At 30.9% G+C, this 25390-nt stretch overlaps 3 protein-coding genes across 3 annotated transcripts; all 3 read left to right on the plus strand.

The window, feature by feature from the left end:
- Positions 1–6459: 6459 nt before the first annotated feature.
- LOC105168824 (WRKY transcription factor 72A) lies at positions 6460–9858 on the plus strand. The gene is made up of 4 exons (XM_011088981.3): positions 6460–6713; positions 7693–8217; positions 8309–8422; positions 8687–9858. Exons 1-4 carry the CDS (start codon positions 6594–6596, stop codon positions 9611–9613), a joined length of 1686 nt encoding a protein of 561 aa, XP_011087283.2. The 5' UTR covers positions 6460–6593; the 3' UTR covers positions 9614–9858.
- Positions 9859–13963: 4105 nt separating this feature from the next.
- LOC105168771 (ubiquitin-conjugating enzyme E2 2) lies at positions 13964–19135 on the plus strand. The gene is made up of 6 exons (XM_011088917.3): positions 13964–14118; positions 14668–14801; positions 14963–14988; positions 16383–16472; positions 16558–16646; positions 18702–19135. The coding sequence occupies exons 2-6, from the start codon at positions 14677–14679 to the stop codon at positions 18828–18830; spliced, it is 459 nt and encodes a 152-aa protein (XP_011087219.1). The 5' UTR covers positions 13964–14118; positions 14668–14676; the 3' UTR covers positions 18831–19135.
- A 1769-nt stretch (positions 19136–20904) lies between these two features.
- LOC105168773 (cytochrome P450 94A2) lies at positions 20905–22610 on the plus strand. Its single transcript, XM_011088918.3, has one exon. It carries the CDS (start codon positions 20990–20992, stop codon positions 22520–22522), a length of 1533 nt encoding a protein of 510 aa, XP_011087220.1. The 5' UTR covers positions 20905–20989; the 3' UTR covers positions 22523–22610.
- Positions 22611–25390: the final 2780 nt, after the last annotated feature.

Here is a 25390-nt window from a genome sequence, read left to right on the forward strand (position 1 = left end):
TAAGATGGTGTTTGGCTAAGCTTATAACCTCTTCAAAACTTAATTTGTGAGTCATATACAGGCCAAGTTTTTTTTTTTTTTTTTTAATGTTAGTATAGATTAGTACATAGATGTCCAGCTATATTTAAAAATTAGTGCTATAATACCACTAACTACCGTTTATAAATCTAAGGATTTTTTTTTCTTTTTAATAGTATAGATATACCATTTGGATGTTATTAGACCATAACTAAAAAGGAAATAAGCATGATAACTAGTATAGAAGCAAAATGTAACCATCTATATCTATATTAATATATAAGAGAATGTATTTTTCTCTCACAAACAACAGTTATGATACTGCGACACCGTTTTATTGTTATATTGATAATATCTCAATTTTTTTTTTGTTGCTTTCTTTTTTTCTTTTATTTTTTTCTTTTGAAATGTGATGTATTGGTTTATATATATCTTTTTTAAATATAATATATTTTAAAACGTGAAATATTATTTATTATATGCACGTAGGAACGACGTGCCACGACATCTAATTATTATAATAGAAAATTTATTGATCATACCAATTTTTGATTGTCCCATTTTACCCTTTCATTCATTTTATTCTTTTAAAGAAAATACCCATAATAGTAATTTTATTATTTTTAATTATTTTAAAATTATAATTTTTTTCTCTCAACCCCACTACTCTATTTTTCTCTCTCATGTTTTCCATATCTTTTGCCCCCACAAACTCCATAGTTTTAATAAATTATATTATAATTAATTTTTCTCTCACATTATCTATATTTATTTTTTCTTACAAACTTTCATATTTTTAATAAGTTCATAATTATAATTTTTCTTTCTTTCTTATTTTATTCTATTTTTTTCAGATATTTCTTTCTTTTTCATCATCTCACTATGTTTCGTATTTTTTTATTAAAATTTTTTCTTCATCTTATATTATAATTTTTTATATGCTCGCGGGAATCGCATGCAACAATAACTAATAAAGTAATAAGCAAACGAAGCCATTGACCTCAAGAATTCAATAGAGTAATAATGGTAGCACTCAGATTAGATTGCCAAGAATCTAGCGCAAGTCTCAAGCTTATTATGCCTCTCCATTATCGTCATCTCTATAATTAATTAAGGCATGCAACTACCATTAAAATAATTTAATCATAAGATTGTCGCTTCCATTTATAAGCCTTTAAGTATTAATTAATTAACTAATTGATTAATTTATGAACATTAGGAAACAAGTTCTTACATGTACACTTTAATACTAATATATATATACTATTTAAATTATTACTTAATTAGACCATACTAATATAGTCCTAGCAAATTAGAATAGATTTTCTTGACTATTAGGACACCAAACCTAGATCACGAATGTCACTGTGGGAAAATTGTAATTTATGTCCTACAATTTAAATTGTTTGTGATTATGGTCTCATTGTTTCACCCCTCACTATATTTAGTCCCATAAGTGTTAAAAGAATTGTAATTTACGTTCCACTCACATTTACTGTTAGATTATTGACTGCAATAGTGCGGAAAATTGTTATTTTGCATCCTACAACTTCTACCGTTTGTGATTTTGATCCAAAAAGGTGTAAGTTATGGGACGTAAATTGTATTTTTTCACACTATTGCAGTCAAACATTGGTTAAGTTAACGGAGCAAATTGCTCCTTCCATCAATGATCTAATGAAAAATGTGAGTGGGGTGTAAAAAATACAATTCTTTTGACATTTATAAGACTAAATATGATAAGGAGTGAAATAATAGAATCAAAATCACAAACAATATAAGTTGTGGGACGTAAATTATAATTTCACACACAAATATATCATAAATACTCTTTGTAAATTGACAAGAAATTGCGAAACTTTCGTTTTTGTTTAATAAAAAAAAGGCTTTTGGACTATTGAATTTGATGGCTCTATCATCACACGTTACACTAATTAATTATAAGTATTTTTTATGTTTTAATTTGCTAATTTATTTTAAGACTGGATGGATGACCATTTCAGCCTCCATTGTCAACTCTTTATCTGTATTAATCGCCGCCATGCCACAAATTTCGATCAGATTAATCACATCATTACCACGATTTTTGATAATTTCATAGCGTTGAAATGTCGGTTGCAACTTGACATACTCATTCAAATTAAACCTACAATAATTCCCTAAAAAAGACAAATAATTAAGTAAGATAACAAGTAAAATTATATTATTCGTGACTGCTTCACAGTGGGTGACTTATAATATTTGATTTAATTCGATTAAATAAATTATATTGATCTCCCTCCTCCTGAAATTAAGTCTAATTATATAAATACTTTGTATCTTTTTAAAATTGCATATGTCTCTTAAGAGGGTATTAGTGTAATGTACTTTACGGGTGTTTTTGTGAGATTACGCTATTGAATATGGAGCTCACTTGTCATTTCAACTGTAATATCAAGAGCTATATTTGTAATATTGCAAATGATATGAAATTTATATAATTTAATTTAATTTAATTTTAAAAATATCAATGTAATTAATTTACCTTTATTTGAAAATTCTTGGAAAATATATAATTGAAATATGACAAAAACGAACAGAAATTAAAAGGGCTGGTTTTCAGCTCCCAGCCTTTATTGCTGACGGATTGAGTCCTGAGTCCTAATACGAAATAAAACATAAAGTTATAATTGAAATTCAGAAGACCTTGTTAGCATCTAAAACACAAGAAAGAAAAAAAAAATTTGAATATAAAATACAAAATGCATAATTACTATTTTACGTATATATATATATATATATATATATATAATACGTGGATGCTTGAAGCCTGTGTACTTTTAGGAATTTGACTTGTAATTTGTGATTTGAAGTATTAATTTTAGAATTAGTTTGAGCTTTCTTGAGAATTGATATAATTACAACTACTTTTAGTGTATGATATAGGAAAAAATGCAATTTTCGTCCATTTTTTTAGGGGCGGTGGCATTTTTTGTCCATATCTTTTCCAAAATAGAAGAGTAGAACAATAATTTAAAAATTATGGCAATTTTAGAACAAATGACCCTAATTCAGTTGGAATTGTACACACGAGGGGCACGTAATCGACTGAAATTGGGGGAAGGCTGACGTGTCCCGTTAAATGGTTGATGTGTAAAAAAAAAAATTAGACCCACATCAGCCACTTAACCGGACACGTCAGCCTTCCCCCAATTTCAGTCGATCACGTGCCCCCCACATGCACAATTCCAGCTAAATTAGGGTCATTTGTCCTAAAATTGTCATAATATTTAAAATACTTTTCTACTCTTCTATTTTGAAAAAGACATAGACCAAAAATGCCACCGTCCCTAAGTGGACGAAAATTGCATTTTTTCCTATGATGTAATTATGTAATCCTTGAATTGTAAAGTGAAAAACTCAACTTTACTCTTAACGGAAGTTATATTTTTTACCAAAAAAAAAAAAAAATTGGTAAAATATAAAAGAAATTTTGAAAAAATATAATAAAAAATTTAATTTTGAACGGACGTTATTATAAAAAAAATATAAAAATATGATGCTGGACAAATATTATTATAAAAAATATATATAAATTTTAAAAAATATGTAAAATTACAATTCGGAGTCCAAAAGTGTATTTTGGATAATTCAATCCAAAATTTAAATAATACCTTATGTGACCTCATGAAATAGATTAATTGTTGGATGACTGTTATTAAAGGTTAAAAGAAATTGAAGGAAAAAAAAAAAGACTGAAGTTCTGAATATATGCATTAAAATTTATTCTATCTCAAAGTCAATCCTATGTTTTATTGGAGGACAGCGGATGTAGCTATGTACGTACCATAATTAGTTATTTCAAAGGTTGAAATGGTGAATCAAACCGTGTCAATTACTATAGTATTTATGTACGCGTCTGATGTGTATAATTATCCTATCAAAGTCGTGTTCCAAAATCTAGTACTTCTTAATGCATAAATTGTTGACGATGTCTTTTTTATAAGTAAATAACGTTTCATAAATCAGTCATGTTGTTCGTCAAACATGTGAAAAAAGAACAATAATAGAAAAATAAACGGAAAAGTCTACTATAAAAATACAGGGCATCGAAAGTCAAAGCAATAGAAAATTTGAATATATATATATATATATATATATATTATATCTGAACATATATGTGTGCAACATCGATTATTAATTAGAATTATACGGGGTAAGTACGAAAAAAAATCCAAAATTTTTGTACAAATAAATCAGCTCGGTGTATCCATGACTTTGAACTATTTTATGAACTCTCAATCTTAAATTGAGCATCGAACAAAATTTAAATTAAATGGCAAGGAATATATTTTATACAACATATTCTATTACATTTTCTGATAGTACTAAAATTGATATTATGTCGGGTTAAAAAATATATTTTGTATTTATATACTGAATGTAAATCATAATTAATTAGTTAACTGTATAATAAGGAAAAGGTTTTCTTATCATCAGTTGATAGATACGTTGTATTATATGTAAAAAACTTTTTCTATATTTTTTTTGGCAAAGTTTTCTCTAAAAGACTACGACTTAAACATTAGCATAGTATTTGGACTCGTTTTCGCACTGTTTTGTTATATTTTATGGAGATAGAGAGAAAAAAATAAAGATAAATAAGTATGTGTTAGAAATAGTATGTATGTTTGGATTTATTTTTGGAGATAATCTAAAATAAGTATTGTATGTTTAATGTTGTATTTTGAGGAAAAAAAATTATTTTTTATTATCAAATCATATTCTTTTATATATATATATTTATGTATATGCGTGTGTATATATATGTATGTATTTATGCCAAAACAGTTAATAACATTCAGATAAGGTGTTTTTGTATGATGATAAACATTGTTTATGTTTTGGCTCATTTCAAAAATAACTTGAAAATGAAAACAAATATAGTGTAGATGTCTAGATTTTCAATCCCAAGGCCTAATAGCTAATATGTACTAAGTATACCGTTTTTGCTGCGGCGTTGAATCCCACAAGTCGCAGTGTTGCTTAGTTATAAATGTCTTTTACGATAGTTGTATTAAAAAATTTCAGTATCTTTTTAAAAACTTCTATATGAAATGTTCGTATTCAGTCAAGTTGAATAAGTAATATTGAAGTGGAGAAGATAGTAATTTTTATTTCCCCCCCATAAAATGGTGACCAAATCTACCTATCCAATTAGTGGAGGTCAATGCCCAATTATAATTCATGGGAGACAAGCCCTAGCCTGTATACAGACCAAGATTTGACTTTTCACAACTGTTACATGCTCTTCAATTCTTACCTCCCATCACCAGAGTCAATAGCCAGGGACAAGTTTGACTGGTGGCCGGTCTGACCATGTGACTAACTACTCTACAAACTTCAACGATATATAGCTGTTCAGACTGGAGGGTGGGGGAACCGACGTTTACGGCTCAAACGTAACCCCTCTTCCTCTTTCTGTCTGCCTATATATACCTCTTCTTTAATTTCCTGAAAATTTTATTCAAGCTTCATTTATTATATTATAGTAAACAATATATATTTCATGAGCATCTTTTTTCTGTTTAATAAATTTAAAATTCAATTCGAACTTGATTTTTAAATTAAATAGGAAAAATGTCAAGTTATTGTATAAGAATTTAATAGTGATGTTTAAATACAATTTACATTTAAAAACCTTTGTGTGATTTTAATATTAAAAAACAAAAAAGAGGATTAGAGTCATTGCTGGCTTTACAATATAATTCTTCTAATTAATTATTTTTTTCAGTAATCATTACAAATATGTTATGAATTTCAATCACCAACAATCAATATACCACTTATATATTAATATTATATATAATTAATCAATAACTACTATGATAGTAAACCAACTTGAAAATTAATTAACAGGTAGGAGTGTATACCAAACCCCTCGACTAGATACAGGAGGCTTATCTAAAAAAATATATAAAATACTATGATAGTAAACCAGTAATTACTATTAAAGTAGACCAACACTCAGACATTAGTATGCTAAAAACATGTGTAAATATGGTCCTTTAAAAAATGATCCGCTACAGTTTCGCCGACTAAGCTAAACCATTGGCATATTTGAATTAGTTAGAGGAAACAAGACAAAAAGATATATATACAAGAATAATGAATTTAGAAAAGGGAGTATGTATAATATATAGTATATATGTCTGAATTTTGTAATTTATATAGACATGTTGTCTCAAAGACGTAAACGTTGAAGTTGAATTCTTCAAGTTGTATTTTTACGTAATTAATATATACGAGTGTATATATATATATATATATATATATGACAGTGATTTTATTATTTAATTTCAACGATCTTATTTGGGTAGACATAAGTTATGTGCAATTGGGGCATTGACATTTTTGCACAAGTGTGCTGTCAAGAAGCCCTTTTCTTTGAATTAGTTTAAACAAGTCAAACAGTGCAGCCTCCCTTTCTCGGATGAAGAAGATTATTAATTGCTCTTCAGATCACCACAAGGAAAAGAAGAATTTGTCAGGACAAAAACACACAGAAACACACACGGAGGGTGTAGCTATTATATATGGAGATGGATAGTACTTCTTTGCATAAAGCTGCTGTTCTTGACGGTGCATTCGAGGAGAACAAAGCTTCTGAATCTGACCGTGGCAAGAAAAGCCGCGGAGGAGAGATTGCTTTTCAGGTATTCTTCGTCAAGTTTTAAAAGTTTAAGTTGTTACATAGATATATATCGAAAATTAAGTAAAGCAGAAAAGGGTTCTAAGTTATTTCGCCGTTATTGAGTCGTGTAATTGTATTATATATATATATGCATGAAATCATTTCGCATTCTTGATCTCTTGAATCATTTAGAATGGTTATAAGAATTTGGAAGAATTAAAGTTGTGGAAGAGATCTTTCTTCAGATACATATAAGTTTTCTGAGATAGATATCTTATTTTTCAATTAGCCAAACTCATTTTTTTTAAAAAAAAAGAGAATTATCAAACATGTTATAACATATTATTAAAGTGCTCTGAAACACCTTATACAATACTTTTGAAAATTTTATTTTCCAAGTTTGTTGTTGGAAAATTAATAAAAAAGAATCTTGATCAGAAGAAGCTAACATGCAGCAAACAGGTAAGAAGATAATAGATGAGATGAGACGAAGTTAGAAGGTAAGAAAAAGGTTATTCACTGAAGAAACTTTTGTTCTCGTACAATTAAGGTTAATTATTTTTACTGTACAAAAAGAGTGCGCCAAGAACCTCACAGAGATTAAGGATGTCTAATGCATTTCAAAGTCATAGTCGTCGGCAAATTTGTTAGCTATATATCAATATAGCAGCCCTTGTACACCATTGACCATTTAATAAAGACGATCGGGTATATGCAACTTGTTATAAGGTTTGATTAGGACCATATTAATTAACTCCTATTTTTAACAAATTAATTCGGTTCGAGTCTCTCAATAGAACAATTAGCATAAAAGGTAATTAAACATATATTAGATGTTTATCATTAACTATTTAAGTTATTTTTTATTTTCATATGTTGATCTTTGATGAGTGGTTAATTAAATTCGTTTCTGATTACGATTTAAAATCTTGCTTCGAATTTTTATTTTCTATATAATTTGGGGAAAATCTCTTATGTCCTTTTGTTTTGATGTACTGAAGCTGGAGGATAAACTTGTATCAGCCAAATCCGAGATGGATGAAGTTATGGAGGAGAATCAGAAGCTGAGGATGTGTTTAAATAGGATTCTGGAGGATTACAGAACCCTAGAAATGCAATACAGAGATGTTATTCAACAAGAGGCTAAAAAGTCTCCTACTACAGTTCCTACTCATCAAGATCATGACACTGAAGAACCTGAACTTATCGCCCTCAGTCTTGGGAGAACGTCGAGTAACAAGATAAGAGACGAGCTCAATAAAATACCAACTGTTGAGGATGAAGGGGTGACACTAGGGTTAGAATGCAAACACGACGTGCCTAAGATGTTGTCACAGGCTGAGACGACATCCCTGAATCCCAGCCCTGAAAATAGCTTGGAAGAAGTGAAAGAAGAAGATGCGGGGGAGACACGGAAACATAAAGCAATGAATAATGCTGGTGATGGTGGAGATGATGAGATCTTGCAGCAAAATCCCGTCAAGAGGGCTAGGGTTTCTGTGAGAGTTAGATGCGACACGCCAACTGTGAGATTTAAATTTGTTCTTTTCAAATAAGCGTGATTGTCACAAAAATGCTTGTAAAATGATGGTGTTTTTTGTGTTGACGTTGATTTAGATGAATGATGGATGCCAATGGAGGAAATATGGCCAGAAGATTGCCAAGGGAAATCCATGCCCTCGAGCATACTATCGTTGCACTGTTGCACCATCCTGTCCGGTGAGGAAACAGGTACATTAATCGTTTTTAATTTCAAGTTGCTAGTATAGTAGTGAATTTGACATATATATGCTGAAATTATTACTGATTGATAATTGGGTATGTATTTCTAATTCTGTATAGGAAACAAAGTATAATTAAGTTAATTCTACATTATCCTTTAGTATATGAGCTAATATAAAAATATTGGGTATGTATTTGTAAGTTTGTATAGGAAACAATTCTTTTTATTGGTAACATTTTATTGATAGTATCTTCGTTGTTTTTCATTTAAAGGTGCAACGATGTATGGAAGACATGTCCATCTTGATCACAACATATGAAGGAACGCACAATCATCCACTTTCAGTCTCAGCCACGGCCATGGCTTCCACCACTTCTGCAGCTGCCTCCATGTTATTGTCTGGCTCATCAACATCTGGAGGGTCAGGCTCCTCATCCACCACCTCTAGCCTCAATGGACTAAACTTCTATCTCTCCGAGAATTCAAGATCAAAGCCCTTTTACCTACCAAATTCATCGATCTCCTCATCCTCTGCATATCCAACCATCACTCTTGACCTCACGTCTAGCTCGTCTTCCTCCTCATCTCATTTAAGCAGACTAGGCAATTTTCCTCCACGATACCCAACCACGAATCTCAACTTCAGCTCTTCGCAGTCAAATGCTCTACCCGTAGTTTCTTGGAGCAATAATGGGATCCTAAGTTATGGAACTCAACCATGCAGCAGGAACCAAACTACCACTTCCCTATCTTTTCAAGCAAACCCTAATGAAACCCTATACCAATCCTACTTGCAAAAGAGTACCATAAACCCTAACCAGCAAACCCTAGCACCAGACACCATTGCAGCTGCAACTAAAGCAATCACATTAAACCCAAGTTTCCAATCAGCGTTAGCAGCTGCTCTTTCATCAATCATGGGCTCAGGTGGCGCTAATAATAGCACCACCTGTATCCAAAATGTTGTCGAAAACTCTAAACAAAGTGTGAAGTCTAGTGACCCTTTTCCTACACTCTCTAGCTTTCCATCATCAACTACCAATATTGTGAAGAAATGCTCGCCAGGTTTTCTGGAAAAGTCATCGTCTACAACTAGTTCACAATTGGGAGGGTTAACAATTCTTTCGCCTTCGTTCCCACTGTCAAACTCAAAGAGTAAATCTAACTCTCGGGGTGATAACAGAGATGAACTCATTTAATTGTTTTTTTCAGAGGTTTTTTGTCTGAGTTGATTGGTTTCTTTTACTAGTTAGGTTAGTTGGTGGAATTAATTTGAATGTGATGCAAACATGCACTTAATTTTAGATTTGCTTTGTTTTTCTAGATTGATCATGTATGATGAAGAAATTGTGCACATAGACGGTGAATTAGAATTGAAGAAATGTGGATAATGCATGTGTGTTTTCACGACGCACTCAACCAACTAAGCTGTTGGTTAGCGACCGATCGGCTTCTTTTTTAATTTTTTTTCCTGTCCTTTTTTAAAATTAAATAAGATTTGATCGAGCTCAACCAATTATATATACAATTAGTTTGATACACTTTTCAATATGTATATATAATTGATTTGGGTCTAACTAAACAAGATTTGGGCTAAAAATTTGTCCACAAATCTTGTTTCAAGTCTTGTGCTTGGTTTGTCAAAGAGGTTTATCGACTTAATTGTATTTACTGGCCAATATATTATAGGAGGTAGCAAAACAAAGACCCTAAATATAGGAGTAGCGGAAAGTACCTTAAAATTAAATTTTTTTTCTATAATTGCAGCACTCCGACTATTGAATTCTTAAAAGTAATCAGAATTTGTTACATGGACAAATTGGGGTTTTTACTTGGATTTATTTTAAAAACCAACTTCCACCTAAGTGCTTCAATTTTAAAAAACCCCTGCCGCATAAGCCATGACGCGGAAAAAAGGAATGAAACACTTCTTTTATTTGAAGTTCTTTTGGACTTCATTTTTTTTTTTATCCCTCCTCTATTATAAAAGCAAACTTTGAGTTTACTTTTCATACTAGTTGTCATGACATGATCCGTTCATATAATAAATAATTTTATAAAAAAAATATTATTTACAGGCAATTATAAATTGTCTGTTAATTTTTTTAAAAAAAATAAATTATAAAATTATATATGTTATAAATTATAAAAAAAATATTAGAATACTATTTTATATAATAGAATTTAAATAAAAAAATGACCCCAAACCTTTGTCCCCCAATCCATTGCCCTCGCCACAGCCCCATAGGGGCGACAATGAAACTGACCAGCAGAGGGGGGCGAACACTCCACCCCCCAGCACGGTTGGGGGACAACAACGTCGTTCAGTTATGCTCTCGCGGCGACCTATTCGCCCCCCTCTACTGGCGGTAGGCGTGGGCGGAGAGCACGGAGGGATGAGTAAATTTCTTTTTTAAATTCATATTATATAGTGAATTTATTTTTATAATTTATAATTATATGCATAATATAAATTTAAAATTTATTTTATACAAATATTTTTTATATCAGCGATTATGTGACAAATTGTTTTTAAAATATGTCTGGTCATCTTTATCCCCCAATTTAAAAAAATTCTAAATTTTTACACATTAGTAAACTTTGAACACTTATAAAAATTGGAGCTTCGAAGTCCTTTAATTACCAAAAAATTTTTAATTTGAGATACTATTTGTCACCCCTTTATATAGAATCTTTTTTTTGCCACCTCTTAAATATACGGCATAGTAAATATAATTAAATCAAGATTTCTCTGCCATATGAAGTAGAAAGCATAGTAGATCACTATAAATATATTCACCTCAAAAGGACACCTTTTGTGCTATATATATATATATATATATATATATTTGTGATGGATACATATAATAAAATTTCATTGCAAAAAGAACATTGTCATGGACATTACTAATACAAAAAAAGAAATGATTTTCTCAATCACAAATAATAATTTATGACACTGTTACCAATTTTTAGTTGATTTTATTTTCTTTTTTTTAAATATGATTAATTTATATTTTTTCCTGATTTATAATTTAAACATGGCATAAAATTTATTTATGGAACCTTAGCCAATTACTAGGGGCTAAAATATTATTGATGAAATAATTTATCTTTTAGCAGCCTTAAATTAAGAACTAATAAATTGATTCTCTTGATATAATTACTTCTTTAAACAATTAAAATTGACAAGAAGTATGATGTTAATCTTTTCCGTTAATTATTAGAGAATATTAAAAAAAATTATAAACATATAATATACAGTAGAAAGCGGAAAATTTAGGAAAAATAGTAAATTGATAGTTAAATCTAATTATAGTGTTATGGATCTGAACTGAATCGGGAAATATAACTTAGTCGAAGATCAAAATTGCCTTAAAATATTTGAGATATTTTATTATTTTATTTGAATAAATATAACTAAACATAAAGGTTAAATTGCAAAATCGAAAAACTTGAATTGGAGCAATCGTAATATAATAAACCTTAGCATCAGTACTGTAATTTGAACAAACTTATTAAAAAAAAAAAACAAAAACAGCAAAATTACATTTTTGATCCTATAATTTTAGGTCGTCAGGTTTTGGTCCTATAACTTACTCCATTTACATATTTAATCATTTTTTTTTGACAAATTTAACCCTGAGCATCTCACATCTGATACTCTTTTGACAAATTTAGTTCTATGTTTATAATTTTGGTCCTTTTCACACTGTAATAGAGCTTATTTTTTATTTTATAACAACGAAACGTAAGAATCAAAATTGTCATACAGGAATAAGTTTGCCTAAAAAGAATCCAATATGAGTTGTTTAGAATTAAATTTGCAAAAAAAAAAAAGGATTAAATGTGTAAATAGAATAAATTGTAAGACCAAAAATACTAATGATCTAAGGTTACAGAACAAAAAATATAAATTTATCAAAAAAAGAAAAAGAAAGAAATTGTGTAAACAAGGTCATTTCAATAAAACCGTCAGTACTTCTAACGATCGATTGTGTTAGGAACAATATATATAATTGTTCAAAACTTTACAAAGTTTATGGGGCTATAACTCTGTGGAACATATATAACTCTAGCAATAATTAATTGGGACAATTTTATTTATGTCTTCTGATTTATAATTTATTTATTCAAATCATCATTATATTTTGAAAAACTACATACACATAAATTGAAAACATTCACATTATTTATTTAAATAATCTCTGTTTATTGAAAAATTAAACGTACACCCCTACAAACATTAACAATGTTATATAAACTATCCTTAGCCTTTTATTGAAAAGGATAGTTTCTATAATAACGTGAAAAAAGAAAAGTTGTGCAAATGATTATATAGTAGGGGTATGAATAAATTATTCTTAATTAATTTTGTATAATAGTCTCAAGAATCTTGATTTATGGACGTTTCTAGAATCCAAACCCATGTCATTATGTTGAGCATCTAATGTGATTCAAGTGGGATCTTATTAAATTGTTGTCGGGTCCAACCCACTGACAACCTTCTTACCTATATTTGTTTTTGAGCTCAAGACAAAGAGCCGACCACGCGTTGTTTTGTTGATCAACTATTCAATTATTATTATTATTATTATTTTGTAATGACGTGATTTTTTATATGCGGATGTATTATAAAATATCATGACCAATTTATCATTCTTGATCTCATAAAAATTGGGCTTTTTTTTATTAATTTATAATGCTTGATTTAATAAAAATTAGATGTAAGTTATTGATATATTAGTGGGACTATAACAATTTGAAACATAATCTTTTAATTAAAAAAAAAGAAGAAACTCAGAAGAAAAAATAAAAATAACAGTTAACTACACATAAATCTTTTATAGAAATCCGGAGTCACACATTCCTCCAAAAACTTTTAGATTTATCTTTGCATTCCCTTCAAGAATTTTTTTTGTTAATCGTAGTATGTACTCCTTTTAAGATATGAACGAAAAATATTAACATAAAAAATTAAAATCATATAAATTTTTAATTTTTAGCTCAACAATATTCTGTATAATTTATCAAAAAAGATATCTCAATAATATTTCTACATTTGAAAGGTGTAAATATAATACGAGCATATATAAAGTCAGAAGGGTGTAATTGTAGTAAAATAATACTCCCAAATTATTATCATTTGATAAAAACGTACCTTTTGACGAGGTAAAAACTAGTCATAGTGGTAATAATTTATATAGAAGGGTGGATAAAAGGTAATGATAAAAATTTACATGTTTTTTTATATTGAGAATGGCAGTTTTTGTTCAAATATTAACATAAGGTGCAAAATCAATTTGAAAAGTACTTTTTAAGAAAAAACATATTTTTTTATTTTTAAAGAGGTCAAATTGTAATAAACCCTAAAAACAAATAAAAAGACCAAAGCTACGAAGAGGCGTCGTTTGGGAAGGCCCACTGAGAATGAGATTTGAGAGTTGAGAGCGGAAATGGTGAGTGCCAGTGAGACTGTGGGGACACTGACAGAACCCAAACCCCACCCCAGCAATAATACACATAATAATATATAGATATAGAATATAGATATAATAATAATCTATGTAGTTGTACGTATGTATATAGAAATAGAAATATAAAGATTCGATTTTTTTTTTCTTTTTCCTTCTCCTTTCTTCACTTTACAAGCTCCCACCTCTACACCAACAAGACTTCACTGAAAAGGCCAGGCCCCTAACAGGTAGCTTATTATGTAATCATTTCTTTCTTTTTAATATTTACCATGGATGATATGTTTGTATGCTTTTAATATTATGAATCGATTGGAAAGTGGATCTTCTGATTCAAGAATGATTCAGAATCTTGATTATGATGGAGAGAAACCCTTCAATGATTTTCTTTTTTTTTTTTATTTATTTCAGCTGTTGGATTTTGTGTTTATGGATAACTATTTGTGGGTTTTGTGTAGAGTAATTTGGTTGAGTAAATTTAGCTGAATAGTTACTCTGTGAATGGGTAATGATTCTGAGAATTCATAGCTGGATATTGTGTACCCTGGCCGACGACCTAATCTTACTTTTTCAAGAACTTTATCTTTTGCAAATGTTGATTTTCTGTAGACGGTGAATTCTTGTGGTGATAAGCTAATTGATGCTTGGAAATAGATTTGATTTTGAATTCTAAATTATTGTTTAGGACATAAATCATTTCTTTTGCAATCCTGTTTGATATATTAACATTTTTGGTGATCATTATGCTAAATGATGTTGTAAATCGTTGTGATCTCTAGGCATTTAAGATGTCGACTCCAGCTAGGAAGAGGCTGATGAGGGACTTCAAGAGGCTGCAGCAGGACCCACCTGCGGGTATTAGTGGAGCACCACAAGACAATAATATAATGCTCTGGAATGCAGTTATATTTGGGTAAGTTCATGATTTCTGTACACATCAAATTAAGCAGGATTCTCTTTTATTTTTGGTGTATAATTGCATTTATAGGTTGGTTTATTTGTTTCATCCAATGCTAATTTTCAAGTATAGTTGGATAAGCCATTTCGTGGTTTCTTTTCTTGTGTGGATTGCAGTCCTGATGATACGCCATGGGATGGAGGTGAGTCATTCTTGAGCTCATGTATTTGTCTATCCTTCTGTTTATTGCCTATAATCCCCAATTAACATTTCTTGTTCATATAAACGAAAGCGTGTTTGCAGACTGTACATTTCTGGATTCCGATGTTCCTTTATATGCAACATACACTGAAAAGCTGTGGCTATCTAGCATCACAGATATTTCCATGATTAGGATAATTACAAGCCATGGATTTAATGCTGCCGGCTTCATGATTCTCATTATGATAATCTTCTATTCTTCATATGCAATGTGTGCTATGAATTAAATGTTTAGGTCTTATCTTCTCCAAACACTTTCTGCTAACTTCTGATGATAAGTTTAGGCAACCAACTGTTTTTGGGATGAGTTATGTACTCTATAAGTCTCTCCCATGGAGCATTTGTGGCTGAGATTATTTTTCCTTTAGACACTGTTAAGGTGCTTATGTCTTGCTTCCTGGTGATGACTCTTGTGAATTGTACTGGATTGTCAATTTACACTATGAACTAAAGGTTAATGGCACTATAACTTCTTTTCTAAATTCAAGAAGATGGTTAGGTAGGTGATCCTACTTGATTCTCTATATAAAAGAGTCTATCTGCCATAACCATGCTGCATAGGATTGTAGAGTTGGTCTATGTTATTGTTCTCTCCCAAGAATGTCTTTTTTGGTTTGGCAGCATAAATCTTTGGAAGATCAGACCATCTAATAATTGTGCACTTGCCTTCATTTTTCACAATGGGCTCAAAAGCAAACTATTTCTGGTTTCATATTGCTTCGCAGATAGAGTTATACAAGACAATTTTCATGCTCGATAGTTGTCAATTTGTCTGTTAATTTTGAATTTATGAGGAATACAATTGACAGCAGTGAATGGATGTGCTTCTAGAACCACATATGCATATACATTTCTCATCTGAGAGCAAGTTTTATGAGACGAATATGTAGAAACAATATTTTGAGAAGGGTGTATTCTAGTTTCTGCTTGCCTTACTTCTTTTTATCGGGATCACATTCTACCTGCAAATAGTCTTGTGCTCTTATGAATATGCAGTTTGATGTTTGAGATACACTAACAAATTGCAAGCATTCCCTGGTATATGATAAAACTGCCATCAGGCCAAACATAAAACAGGATAAAAGCAAAACCAGAAAAAAGAAAAAGAGGCTAAGAAACTACAGAGAAAAGTAAAAGAGTAAGGAAAAACCATATTTTTTGGACTGATGCAGGTTCTTGAGTAAAAGAATAAGGAAAAATTATATTTCTTTGGGCTCATTTGGGTTCATCATATCTTGTGTTCTTTAAAATGTTTTCATTTACATCTTATCCTTTGTTCATGATTATGCTATGCTGGGCTACTTAAATGCCATGGCCATGCTTTGGGTGTGACAGGTACGTTCAAATTGACCCTTCAGTTCACAGAAGATTATCCGAACAAGCCACCAACAGTTCGATTTGTTTCTCGGATGTTCCATCCAAATAGTAAGACATTGCATAACTAATTCAAATGGTTGTGTTATTAGCTTAATTTGAACCAAGACTTCTACAATTGAACCTTTTTTATCAGTTTATGCGGATGGAAGTATATGCCTGGACATCCTTCAGAATCAGTGGAGTCCCATATATGATGTTGCAGCTATACTTACATCAATCCAGGTATCCAGCTATTTGTTGATTAAACATGTGATTGTACTGCTTCATTGCCATGCCATTTCTATTGCTTGAACTGTTAATAGAATGACTGAATGTATACATCTTTGTCTTGATAAATTCAAAAAATATAAATAATTTTTAGCACTTAAATTTTTCAGTTACATGAAATTGTTAATAGAGTTATGTAACTTATCATATATCATATTATTGCAACTATTCCTAAAGAATACTTTAAAACATACGTTGATAGTAATAACTAAAAGTATGGGTATATAGTACTAATAAAGTATTACCCTATTTATTGCTCTTTATTCATAGTTTTTTAATCCAAATCTTGAGACATTAATTAATAACTTAAGAACTCGGATCAAAATTAAAGTAATAAACTAGTGCAATAGATACACAATAAATACTAGACATAAAGAGAATGATTTTGATTGTTTGAATTAAAAAAGAAGTTATTAACTAAACGAGATTCGGTTTCAGAAAACAATGGATACTTGTATCTCAGACCAACTCATATATATTTCCTCAAAAAATAATGATGAAATATGCTTAACCATATCTTGAACACTTTTGGGAAGAAAATGAATCAATATATATTTTTGTTCTATTATTCAAAGTTTGAAAAAAAAGAGATGTAATTATTCATAGTTATCTAAGAAAATTTAGATTAAATAGTTAATAAATTAATTTTACTACAACTTAATATAACGTCTTCATGCAGGATCTTTGAGTATCTATTTTATTCATTTATTATTTAACTCACTAATTACTTTTTTCTTGATATAATTAAAAATATATTTCTGTAATTAAGAAAAAATTGATGTTGGATTTAGGATGCAAAGTGTAAAGAAATCTTTATGATTGTATACATGTATCACTATACACACACACACACACACAAAATATAAGGACAATCTTGTTTAAATATTTAGTCCTAGGAGTTTAAGTGTTAAACTTATTAGTGTTAAGAAATCTTCGTGCTATATTGTATACATACAGATTTATATATACATAAATATATACAAAATATGAGGACAATCTTGTTAAAATACTTAGTCCAAGGAGGCAAGTGTTAAACTTATTCGTTTAGGGGAAGTGAATGAGACCTGCCATATTGTTGAAGGAGGTAAAGTATTTAACCCCTATACTTTACTAGTTTGACCTTAATAATAAAAATATCTTTTATGACAATGTGTTTCTCTGATTACCCAAAATTCTAGTCTTTACAATTTTAAGGAAAACTTAGATATTTTTTTGAACACTAGAAAGGAAGTGCCTGCCGTTATTTGGATTCATTCAGGAGAGTCAAGTCTAGTATGCGACTCGTATAGATCATTGTACAAAAGGTGACCAAAAAGTTTGGGCATCAGTAATATGTAATGGTGCCAAAACATTGAACAACTCTCGCTTTGTTAGTAGATCTGCCATGCATTTGTCTCTCTAAAGCAAAAGACAAGCCTAAGAGCTCAAAATCTAGTTGAGATCCTCCAAAAGTCTGACAGTAGTGGGATGAGATCCTTTGGAGGGTCGTGGATCCTGTGCTGTGCACAATGTGAATAAGAGCTTGTGAATGGTTTCTAAATTTAAATCATGTATCTTAAGCAGATCCACAAGCATGATGCTGTTTCTTGAGGCCAGTAATTCGGCTGTGTTATTTGTGTGGCATCCAAATGCATTTCAAAAGCTGCCACAGCTACTCCGTTATAATCCATAAGAATTCCTCCACAACCACAACTGGCTTTCCCTGGACTTCCAGAGGAGCCATCTGTGTTGAGGTTGTAAGTGTTCAGATTTAAATGGTGTGAACATGAGAATAATTAATCAGCTTTCTGATGTCCCATGCAGCACCTGATATGGACAAGACATGAACATATATCAAAGTAATATATTTTCTTAGTTGATAGAAGTTAAAGATTGTATATATCATTTTATATTGAATATCAGTTTAATCAACCCTTTACCTTATCCACGAATATAGTTGCTTCCTAAATTTGAAACTTGTGAATCGTTGGTAAAACAAACTTGGAATCACTTCTCTTGTTAACTCTGCAGTCATTGTTGTGCGACCCGAACCCCAATTCCCCTGCGAACTCCGAAGCGGCTCGGATGTTCAGTGAGAATAAGCGAGAATACAATCGCAGAGTAAGGGAGATTGTGGAGCAAAGCTGGACGGCCGACTAGCCTCCAGTGCCGGCATTTGGAAGCCTTCATCTGACTAAAATTACTCCTTAAGTTACTGTTTGTGCCAACGGCTTATAGACTGGGATGCTTTTGTTGAATTCCTCGTGACCTGTTAGGCCTATATATTATGTTAAGATTGTTGGATTGTATCATATAAATTGCAATTTTATGCAGACTGCTTTTGGCATTGTATCGGAAACGTATTGCTGGGAACAATTTTACTTGGCGACGAGCTCCCGCTTACTGGCAACTCTCTGTTGCTTGCGTTACTGTTACTAATAAAATTTGCTCTACATAAAGTGTCATTTTGTCCACAGGAGAGAACCAGCCATACTGGCCCTTACAAGTCCCACAGGTTACACCATTAAAGGTGCTAGACCCATTTTCAAAGCTGCAAAAGGTTGACGTCGATCTTCTATTATATTATTAAATATTATATATTAATTCTATATTCTTATATTGATATCTAAAAAGCTCATTTTTTTTATTTGCATATGATTATATGTATGATATATACGTATTTTATATATGTATATATAATAAAAATTATTTAAGTTACCAACTAGTTGGTAGAACAGGATCACTTCTTGGACATGGGAAATGTCTTGGATTTAAACTTATTGACTCCCCATCAATGTGGTGTGCGTTATTTCTCCATCGGACAAGATATTTTTGCATAAGGTATTGTTCGGTTTGGTTAAACTTTTAAAGTTTGGTCGAAGCTTCCTTGGAAATTTATATTTGCTCAAGTTTATCATACTATCTGATGTGAAATGGTAGCACACAAAGAAGCTCCGTTTCAGGAATATATGTTTGCTCCAAAGCATCATTTTTCTTCAATGTAGTACGGCATTATATATTCGTCATCATAAGCTTCCAAACAAGGGGTTTAAAAAGGTATATAGCAGTTTATTCCATAGACAGGGAAAATAATGTGGTTCCTATTTCATTTGTTTCAGTTGAACGTTTTTACCCAAATTATCATCAAGAGGACTTTGAAATGGTACATTGTTTGGTTCCTACGACAAGCGTCACATAATCTGGTATATATTTTCTTATCTTGATCGAATACTTTTACGTGAAATATTATCTATTTTTATCGAAATTTTACAAACATCACAAAATGTTTTTATCGAAAGAGTTATTATAAGACAAATTTATCAAAATATTTAGTACTCGGGGATAAGTGTATATTTATTAATTTAAAAATAATGTTACATCAAAAGTATTTGAGGATGAGCAAAGTGTATTTATTCCTTTATTTAATATACACACATTATGTGTATATGATACTTTTATTATATAGTTTATGATAAGAAAAAGTTTCTATACACATAATCTATTCATATTGAATAAATAAAATAAAAAACAAATAGAATTTGAAATACAGAATGCAATTAGAACACATGCATCTGCCCTGTTTGGATATTTGTCCCAATGTGTAGAGACTAGAAGGTCTTAGTACTCTTAAGACATTTCCTATTTTACCTTAAGAAGGAGAAGAGAAGTTGGCAAAAAACTGCTTTCTTTTCCTCATTTCTTGCGTCACCCATCAACAAAATACAGCACACACTCCTTTCTTAGTTAAGAAGAAAATTTATATGAAACTTCATTAGGTCAAAAAGTTTATGAGCTTTTTGTATTATTATTATTATCTTCAGAATTGGAAACAAAATCAGTTATGTCCTTTCACTATTATGCTATAAAATTATATAAATGAAATGTTTTTAACACAAACAATTGGAATTTTTTTTTGAAATTTTTAAACAAGAAGTAAGAGTGACATAAAGTTCGTCAGAAGCAATATAATTTGTTTTTTTAATTTTCATAATTAATATTAAAAATTATAATTGATCTTAATTAATCACAACATAAGTATTAATTATTATTTGTTGTTGGAAATGAAAGTGAAAGATTAGTTATAAAACCCGGCAAAGAAGAAAAGCTATAGATGGTAATTGCGTGTATATTCCACATTTTCTTGGAATCATTTCATTTGGATTATGAATTAATCATATTCTTCTACCAAAATTCGATGAGTTTGGGAGAAGTGATGTATCACAAAATGGCTCTTCTATAAATACCCACCTATGCTGTCATGATCTTACTCACAAATTCTTCATATCTATCTAAAACAAGTTCTCTCTCTACAAAAGAATATGGTCGACTTTCACTTTTCAGCTTCACTCGTCTTCTCCATTCTTATTCCTATACTGTTCTTCGTCATATCCAAGTTGAAAACCTCAACTTCCAATCCCACAAAGTTGCCGAAATCCTACCCAATATTTGGTTCATTCTTCGCAATCTTGAAAAACAGGGAAAGGTACGCCCAGTGGACATCAGAGATCATCACATCCACACCCAATCTAACTTTTACCCTCCGCCGTCCCTTCGGGCGGCGGCTGGTCTTGACGGCCAACGCCACCAATGTCCAGCACATCCTCAAGTCCCACTTCAACAACTACGAAAAAGGCGATTTTTTCAGGAGCACTTTGAGGGACTTTCTTGGCGACGGCATTTTCAACGCCGACGGCGAAAATTGGAAGTTCCAGCGACAGGTTTCCAGCCACGAGTTCAACACCAAATCCCTCAGGAAATTCCTGGAAACCGTCGTGGATTCTGAATTGTCGGACCGTCTTGTTCCGGTACTGGAAAACGCCGCGGCCCACGAAACTGTGCTGGATTTTCAGGATATTCTTCAGAGATTTGCGTTTGACAACATTTGCAAGATCGCGTTCGGTTATGATCCTGGATACCTGTCGGCGTCTCTGCCGGAGGAGAAATTAGCCGTGGCTTTTGAAAAAGCTGTGAAGCTCTCCAGCGACAGGTTCGGCTCGTTTATCCCTTATTTCTGGAAAATCAAGAAGTGCCTTAACATCGGATCAGAGAAGCAGCTCAAGATTGCTGTCAGGCAAGTCCGAGAATTCGCGAAAGAAATAATCAGGGAGAAAAAGCAACAGCTTGATGGAAAATCAGGCCTGGAATCATCATCAGCTGACGATCTCCTGTCCAGATTCTTGAGCTCAGGCCACTCTGATGAAGATTTTGTTGCTGATATAGTGATAAGTTTCATGTTGGCAGGCCGAGACACGACTTCTGCTGCATTGACGTGGTTTTTCTATCTGCTTTCAATTAATCCAGAAGTAGAAAGCGAGATACTGAGAGAGATTAAAGAGAAGCAAGAAGCGACTTCAGCTTATGATGAAGTGAAAGAAATGGTTTACATTCACGCTTCGCTTTGTGAAAGCATGAGGCTTTATCCTCCAGTCCCTGTGGATACAAAAGAAGCTCTGAGTGACGACGTTTTGCCTGACGGGACGGTGGTGAGGAAGGGGACGAGGGTTACCTATCATCCCTATGCTATGGGGAGGGTGGAGAAGGTGTGGGGCAAAGACTGGGCGGAGTTCGGCCCTGAGCGGTGGCTGGAGAGGGAGGAGGCGGCGGGGGAGTGGAGATTTGTGAACAGGGATTCGTATACTTATTCAGTGTTTCAGGCGGGGCCCAGGATTTGTCTGGGGAAAGAGATGGCTTTCATACAGATGAAGAGGGTGGTTGCCGGCGTCTTGCGGCGGTTTAGGGTCGTGCCTGTGGTGGTGGAAGGAGCGGAGCCGGTATACATAGCCGGTTTGACAGCAAAAATGAAGGGTGGTTTTCCGGTGAGAATTGAGGCGAGGGCTGAGGCGGCGTCTTGATTTTGATTTTACCCTGATTAAATTCTCTTAAGAATGTCTTTACTATTGAATTCCATAATTAATTATTATTTATTTCATGAAAATCAAATACTAGATATTATTTTAAGAATATCAAACGACGAAAATGGTACCATATTACTATTAAGTTTATGCAATATAAATATTTTGATATTTAGGTTCACGTTAAAAGATTTTATTTTATCAATCTTATTTATCAAGGTAAAATTCAATACAATTTATATAATATTATATTACAAATGAGTAAATTATTTTCTTATTAAAAAAAATAATTTATCCGATCTGTACTTTTTAAAATAAAAAAAATTACCTCCCCACATAAAAAAGTAAATTATTACTCTTTTTTCTTCACAATGAGATAATATACTTATTTGCAATATTATAAAATCGCTTGGATTTTCCTTTATTAAGATATTATATCAATATGTTTTATTATAATATTTATTTATTTTGAAAGGACAAAAAATGATTTCATAAAACAAAACAATATGGGTTGACTTTCAAATTTGATTTAGTAATTCATAAACAAATGTGATGATTATCAATTCTTTTAAATACTATTATCTATTAGAGACGAGTTTGCTATTTAAATTTGATGAATAAAATGATCAAATAAATCCTTAAAAATCAATTATTTAGTTCAATGGAAAGAGTCACATCACACCCTTAGATTCTATTTGTTTTTTATTATTAGATTGTATATATATTTAATACATATATATAAACTATTTTTTTTTAAATTCAAAAAAGGCAAAACTAAATAAATATATAATATTTGATATAAAATTATATTTTCCATCACCCTAATAACTTAAATTACACAATTAACGGCGCCTCTCTCTGTGGTTAGAGGTGATGGTGATCAAAGTGGTGTGTTGTCGGACCCACATGCAGAGGTTATGTAATTTACCAAGATATCCTCGAATCCCAAAATCCACAGGCAAAATGACAATTGTCGAATGGGCGGTAACCATAGCATTTCCCGATGAAAGGAAAGGAGTAGACAAAAATAAGTGATTAAATTTATACAGGGATTCGTAGGGTGGTGGTAGTATTGCTGGTGTTGGACCCTAAATTTATGGGTAATTATATTTTTTTATCATGAGATTTGATGTAATTATATATAAATTTTTTATTATTTAAAAAATTATATATAGTATTTTTAAAATTTATTTTCATCGAACAAATAAATTCTTTCATTAATTAAAATTCACTAAATTGCTGATATTAATAAAAAAAAATGAATGAAAATTGATATTTACTCTTAATTGACTTAAAAACTAACTATTACAAATCAAATAATTTTTTTCGACCTAAACTACCTTATAACGGTGAATATATACTCTTTCACATGCATTAATGCGGGAAAATGTATGAGGGTAGTTTGGTCATAAAAACATATTTATTTGGCCTGCTATAGTGAGTAATAAGTCAATCAAGGATAAATATAAGTTTTTTTGAAAATTTTTTGTTAATATCAGCAGATTCGGTGAATTTTGACTAATGGAAAGATTTATTTGTTAGGCGGAAGCAAACCTCAGAGGTGCTAGATGTGATTTTCTCAAACCACAAGAGGTTTATGTGTAATTAATCAAATTTTAGGAGCGGGAAGTATAGTTATTTCTAATTTTATTGAATGATTGTCTCGTCTATAATTTAAATTATTAAAAAACAATATTTTGATAATAATATTTTAATATATTTTTCTCAATATGGGGAGTTTTTAGAATAGAATTGTAGCACATTTGGTCATATAAAATAAAAAATATAGCATAATTTGTACCCCAATGCTACAATTTTAGCTAATGGAATCAAATACATTAAACCCTTAAATTGCAGGATCAAAAATATAATTTTGTGCAAAAAAAAAATAGAAAAAAGATTTAGACCTAGTTTACATTGTTAGACCGAGCCGGTATGCATAATGGGGTTGACAGCAAAAATGAAGGGTGGTTTTCCGGTGAGGATTGAGGCGAGGGCTGATGAGTAAGGTGGGGTCTTGATCTTAATAATCATTTCCTAACTATTTTTCTGAACTCATTAAATCCAAAAATTCTTACATGCAACTGTAAGAATATCAAATAATGAAGATGGTACCAAATTAAGTGATGAGTTTATATAATATTAAGGGATAATTACACTTTTTGAAATTTGATGTAATTACAAGTAGATTTTTTATAGTTTAAAAATTATATTTAGTATTCTTAAAGTTTGTTTATGTTTAACAAATAGGTTCTACATTAGTTAAGAATCATTGAATTTGTTGATATTAATAAAAAAAGTGAATAAAATTTGATATTTATCTTCAATTTACTTATTATGGATTTATTGCAGGTCAAATAATTTTTTCCGACGTAACTACCCTTATAATTATAAAGATATAATTCCTCATAACGTTAACGTGAAAATGTACAAGAATAATTTGATCTGATTCATAAAAAGATTTATTTAATTATAAAAAAAAGTTATCTATTTTTTTTTAATATCAACAAATTCGATAAATTTGATTAATTGAAAAACTTGTTTATTAAATTGAAGCAAACTTTAGGTTATTAGATGTAATTTTTTCAACTACAAATAATTTATATGTACTATACCAAATCTCAAAAAACGAGAGTGTAGTTATCCCTAAAATTAATGAATTTAATAATTATGAATTAATATTTTGACATTTTAGTTTTATGTAAAATAAGTTTATTTCAGTTTATGTAAAACAATTGCTAACAAGAAGAGGCCGCCAATGGCTCAGAAAATTGCAATTTCGGCTTGTATGAGCAGCAGCGGCAGAGAATATGATATGAGAGAAAAGGGAAGAAAAAATTTCACGTGATATATAATGGAAGAAAGCAA

This window comes from Sesamum indicum, linkage group LG8 (assembly GCF_026168435.1).
Source record: "Sesamum indicum cultivar Baizhima isolate 11 linkage group LG8, ASM2616843v1, whole genome shotgun sequence".
In the NCBI taxonomy this organism is placed as follows: domain Eukaryota; kingdom Viridiplantae; phylum Streptophyta; class Magnoliopsida; order Lamiales; family Pedaliaceae; genus Sesamum; species Sesamum indicum.